The 6,175-nt window shown below is 23.5% G+C and overlaps 1 protein-coding gene across 1 annotated transcript in view; it reads left to right on the top strand.

Moving 5' to 3' along the window:
- Positions 1-6,175, top strand: part of LOC105360042 (serine/threonine-protein kinase N-like) — a 24,075-nt gene that overhangs the window by 12,431 nt on the left and 5,469 nt on the right. The window contains 1 exon segment of the mRNA XM_011496817.1: positions 1,405-1,606. Coding sequence (XP_011495119.1) covers positions 1,405-1,606 — 202 coding nt within the window.

Below are 6,175 nucleotides of genomic sequence, written 5' to 3'. Positions count from 1 at the left end.
ATTTTTCTAAAATTCAACTGATTTTTATGAATTTAGAAATTATTTAAAAAGAAATTAATAGGTTTTTAGTATCGAAAATATTTTTTAATATAATTTTAATATAATTTAATATATTTTTCTATATAGTTTTTTGATATAAATTAAAAAATAATTTTATATTGAAAGCATTTATATACATTTAATGCTTATTTTATTTATAAAATTTAATCGTATAAACTTGAAACCTTTCATTAAAAACTTATAAATCTTAGAAATTTGTAGATAAAATTGTCAACTATAATCAAACTCATTTAGTTTCAATTTACAAAGATAAAATTAATAAATACATTTATGTGTTCTTTTTATCATTGGGTTTATTTATTTTATATTTAAAAATGATGATTGGTATAAGATGAGTCTTCAAAAATTGCTTTTGTTTATAAGTAAAACGTTATTAATACTTTACAGGTATAAATAAAATTATAAACGTATTTATCCTCTTACAATGAATTAGTTTATAGTTGAATACAAAATGACTTCATATAAAATTTTGATATTTTCAACAATTTATAAATAATTTATGAAGTCTATAAACAAGTTTATTAATTTTATAATATATATTTTATTTATTTATTAAATTATATATAATACATTAAATAAAGTGTTTGCTAATGTTCACAAAAAATTAGTTCATTTAATATATTAAATGACCGAATTTATTTACTATTTAGTTATACAAATTTTAATTATAAAAAATATACATTGCAAATATATGTGTTTTATAAATTCGAAATTGAAAGATTAACTTTTATTGAAGTATAAGCATTAAAATCGTAATATTTTAAACAAAATATAGCTGATAAAATATAAAAAAAGTTTTTTAAATATAATATAAATGTTTATTTGAAAATAAACAAATATCGTTGGATTTATATTAATAAATAGTGTCATGTAAAAGTCATTAATAAATAGTAATTGTTATTGGATAAATATATCTAATAATGTAAATATATTTTGTATAATATAATTATATAACTAAATAAGAATATCAAAATATGTTCCAAATACATTTTTGCTTAAAATGTATATATATATAAAGTATTGTAATACTTACAAAAATTATAATCAATAATAATATAAATTTTTTTTTTTTGAAAGTTTATTTAATTTTTTTTTATAAAAATTATTAAATTTTATGCGTATCAATTTTTATACTCAATCATTAAATTCACTTAATTAAATTATACTTATTTTAGAAAATTAGTAAACATTTATATGATTAACATTCAATATTGAAAACATTGATTGATTGTAAAAAATAATGATTTAAATTATTTTAATCATGCAAATATTTCAACTTAAATTTGATAATTCGAATTACAAGTGATATAATTGATATAAAAGCATATAAAAAATATGTTTTAGGAGCTTAAAATCAAGGCTGGTGCGGAGAAACTGCGCGAGGTAGCAACTGATCGTAAAGCCTTATCTGATGTTGCGATGATCGTGAAGAAGGCCAACAGCAAACTGACTGAATTGCAAGCAGAACTCCAGCAATTGGAGAGCCAAATAATCCTTACACAAGGTCAACCGCAGTCGCCGCAGCAAAATCACTCTAATGGACAAGGTTAGTTTTACTATCACTCCTTACGAAATATAGAATTCAACTGCTATCAATTGTATCAGTATATCAAATCAGTATATAATATATCAAATCTAGCAATCGTGTTTAGCTTTGCATTCAGCGTTTAAAATCATTATGCATTTAATTTATTACATTATTCCTATTTTAGTTTAAAATATAGTATATAATATTATAATGAAAAAAGTAGTGGTTATCATTTGATAAGAAAATAAATCCTTCCAATCTAATATTAAATATAGAAATGTTTTTGTATAATTATTATTTAATTATTATATAATTATGTATTTTATAAAATATTTGTACCAATACGTTAATAATTTTTTTTTTAATATTATTTTCTCTAACCGAACCTGTTTTCGAAACAACCACGTAATATAATTAGTGTTCCAACGACAAAGAGTTATTGAATAAAATAAATGCGTAATATTGAAGTAACGATGAGATGGACATGCAAAAACTTCAACCAGAATTACATAGACTTTCAACAATAATAATAATATTTTAATATTCTATTTCTTGTATATATTATGTTTAAGCTTGAAACATATTTTTTTATATGAAGTAAATTACTTTTTTTTATACATGCATCAACATGGTATAGTGTACCATGTATAAGTTTATTAACTTATTTTTTTTAAAATAATTTTATTAATAAGCTGTTATGCATTAGATTGTACTGATTTTTATACTATTTTAAAAATAAACTGGATCAATTTATTTTATACATGAACTTATGAAATGAATTGTTTATCAAGTTTTATTTAAATTTCATATTATAAAAGTTTGAATAAAAGTAATAAAATTTATTTAATTGTTTTTATAGATGCACTTCCATTTACATAAAATAATGAAATTAAAAAACAAAGACATACTAAATAATTAAGGACTATATTATTCCGTTTCCTTCGTTCTTCACACAATTGTACCTCTTTCTATAATACAGGTCTTTCGAGAACGAATGTGTCAGACATAAATCTATGTATGAGTGATTACATATTTTCGTATTTATACGCAGTATCATGCATGATTAATACATTAATATTATGTGTAATTGTTGATGCATCACTTAATTATAAATAGATAAAAATGCGGAAAAAATAAGTAATTAAACTAGTATGATAAAAAATTACATAATTCTTCCATAAAATCAATTATAGTTTCATAAGATATTTTGAAATTATTAATTATTTTCTTAATTTTCTTATTATTAAAAGTTATTATATTTATATTGTATACATAATTGTATTATATTATTCTAAGTTCTTTATTATAGTTTACTTTAGTTTATTAAAATAAGCTTATTATATAATTTATTATAATCTTATTATAGTTTACACGATTAGTTTGTAAAATACATAAATGTTTTATGATCTTCTCTTATTAAAAGTTTAGTATGTGAAGACTAATATATTCGCTGATCATACTTATGATAATATACAGATAGACAGGATACTGGGCTACAAATAGATATTATGTATTAAAATAAAATATAAAAATTTTATTTATATTATATTGGACTGCTGTTCTCATTTTATATAGTATAGTATAGATAAAATGCAATTTACATTATCTTAAGTTACGCATATTTAAAAACAAGATCATCTACATTGATATATTTTTTTATGGTAAATTAAAGTTAAGGAAATCAAATAATAAAATATATTAATCTTCTGGAGCTTATAAAAAGCCAAACAAATTAATTAATGTAAATTAAATTTTTAAATTTATAAAAGATTGTTTTAAAAGTTTTAGTATTTTGACAATTTTTAAAAAGATAAAAACAATATAATGTTGATAAATTTTAATTAAAAGTACTTATTCGTTAATATATAAATTCCTTATTACCTTTAAATAATCCGAAACTAATACAAAAATAATTTAATGATAACTTAATTACGCAAAAAAATAAATTGAAAATCGAAGGAAATCAAAATCCAAAGAATCTTAAACAGTATAAAACCTAAAGTGCAATAAGCATACAGCAATAGTGTAATACATATTCAGAAAAATAAAGAAACGAAAGACATCACACAAGTTTTTTTTTAAATCGTAATGTGTAAATGTTTATAAAAATATTTAATTATGATCTTTTACATATTTTTACGAATAACTATAATTTACTTCTTTTTATTTATTTTCTTCTATATGTGTCTTTATTACAAAATAGAAATAATTACTTATATGTAAATTATTACTTTTGAACAAATTTTGAACAAATTTTAAGCATTTTGGATGTGAAATATATTACATGATATTTTATTATTTAATCTTAGATTTTGTTCGAATTTATACGTATAAAAAACATTTAATATGAAATAAATTTTTAATATAGTTTTATTCTTGAAAAATGAATGCTTTTTAAAATATTTAATAAATCGAATACGTAGGTAGTAATTTAAAACTAAACAGCAATTTCTTATTAATCGCAAGACATATAAAAAGAACAGTAGAAAAAAGTAATGTATTGTAGTATGTGGTAGTATTGATATAAAACTACAATAAAATTTAGTTTAATTAGTTAATCTAAACTATACCCTACTCAATTTATAAAATAATATTTTAATAAAGTTAACTTAAATAATAAAAAATGCCATCATTTACATACATTTTTTAAATAACTTAAAATACGAATTCTACAAATCTTTTGAGAAATAATAAAAATAATTCTAAATACGAAATTTAATGCATGTTTAACGTGATTAAAATGTCACGGAGGAAAACCTACTTTCCCGCAAACCTACTAGAAGTGGTATTATGTAACAACTGAACGTGAATAACTGAATTGAAAATGTGGCCAACAAATTTCTTTTCGTCAAATTCAGTTCATTTTCAAGTGCCATACATTTATTTTCTGATACTTAATTAAATTTATATTTTAATATTTCCAAAAAAAGAATGCTTACACTAACGCAAGGTAATAAATTAAATATATTATAATGAAAGTTTATAGAAGATAATTAAAATGATACACAATTGTATTAGAAAATTTAATTGATTCCTGTAAATTATTCCCATTATTTATATTATATGTGTAAATATTATTTACTTTGATTATACATACGAACAATGTAAAATATATGTAGTTCATCAAGATTTTAGTTAATTTTGTGTTTTAATGAAAAGGTTGTTTTATTTCAATTTTTCGTTTTAACTATATCTAAATCTTTTAAATTATTGCTCGTAATTCATTATGTTTTAAAACATGAGAATTATTTATATATTCGTAAATTTTGAATGTTTAATTTATTTTCTATCTAAATATTATACCTATTGTATCATTTAAATATTTTATCTTATTTGTCCCATTTGAGTGTGGATCTATAATTCTTGTAGCATCATCTTTGCTTTTATCACCACCGGTGAGACAAAACCTAGTTGATCAAAGATTTTTGCAATATTTGACAATATTGAACGTTTGGTTAATTGATCAATGTCCATAGACCCTGTTGTTGCAAATGTGAATTTATCCTCTTGAGGTTTCTACTGCAATCCAAGAATTTTTGTAGTACAATCATCAAAGGTAATTGTCGATCCCCGTTTCGTTTCTGCTTTGATGGCGGTGAGGACATCTCTTTGAATTGTGTGCCATTATGCTAATGGGAAATTGCCCGCCATGCAGAGGTTCTACAATTGTAGTGCGATTTCAGCTAGTTGTCGTGGCGTGTCCCCACCTCCAAAGATATCATCGACGTATCTTCCATGAGTGATGGATGGTAGTGTAGCAGTGTTATAACTGCTAAAAATGGAGCGGCTACTGTGCCGTATGTAACTGTTGTTAAGTAATATGGCATTTCCTTGTTTTGTTCGTCTATCCATAAGATTCGTTGTAGGTCCCAGTCATGCTTATGAATTTTTATCTATTGTACATCTTTGTAATATCTGTAGAAAAAAGATGTCGATGCTGTGTATCCAGAGTAACACGTCTGAAATTTCAGGATTCAGATTAGCTCCTGTGTGCATCAAATCATTGATTGAGTATCCTGATGTTAATGATGAGACAGATAATATTGAGGTTTATTGTGGGACACTGTAGAAGCTCTTGTCATGTATTTGAGTTCTTCATATTCCTTCATGAAATTTTGGTAGTGTTGGCAATAATTTCTATCTCTTGAGAATCGCTTCAGTAGGATTTGTAGGTATTGATGGGCGGTATTGTGAGAGTTGCCGAGGACTTCAATGGACTGCTTAAGTGGGATGCGGACGGTGTATATCTGTGCTGAGTCTCGAGAGTGAGTTATTTTATAATCATCCTCACACCATTGCTCATCCGGGGTGTATTGGTGATCGGAGCTCTTCGGAACTTCTTCTTGTACCCAATATCTTGTCAGTAGTTCTTATAATGAATCCTCTACTTCTTTTTTTGGAGCCCGGAATGCTTCTGCATTCACACTGTTTGTTACATTGGCAGGCCCAAGTACCAGTGTTCGGATTTAAAGGGTTAGCTTATGGCTCGAACTGCCAATTCAATAGTTCAGTGGATTAGTCTCTCGGCAGGATAATTTTAAAGGAAATCAATAACGGACAAGGCTGAAAAATATAATATATTTATTT

The sequence above is a fragment of the Ceratosolen solmsi genome, unplaced genomic scaffold (assembly GCF_000503995.2).
Source record: "Ceratosolen solmsi marchali unplaced genomic scaffold, CerSol_1.0 scaffold29, whole genome shotgun sequence".
NCBI lineage: Eukaryota > Metazoa > Arthropoda > Insecta > Hymenoptera > Agaonidae > Ceratosolen > Ceratosolen solmsi.
Note: the sequence above shows the minus strand (reverse complement) of the source record. Positions and strands in the feature narration are given on the sequence as shown.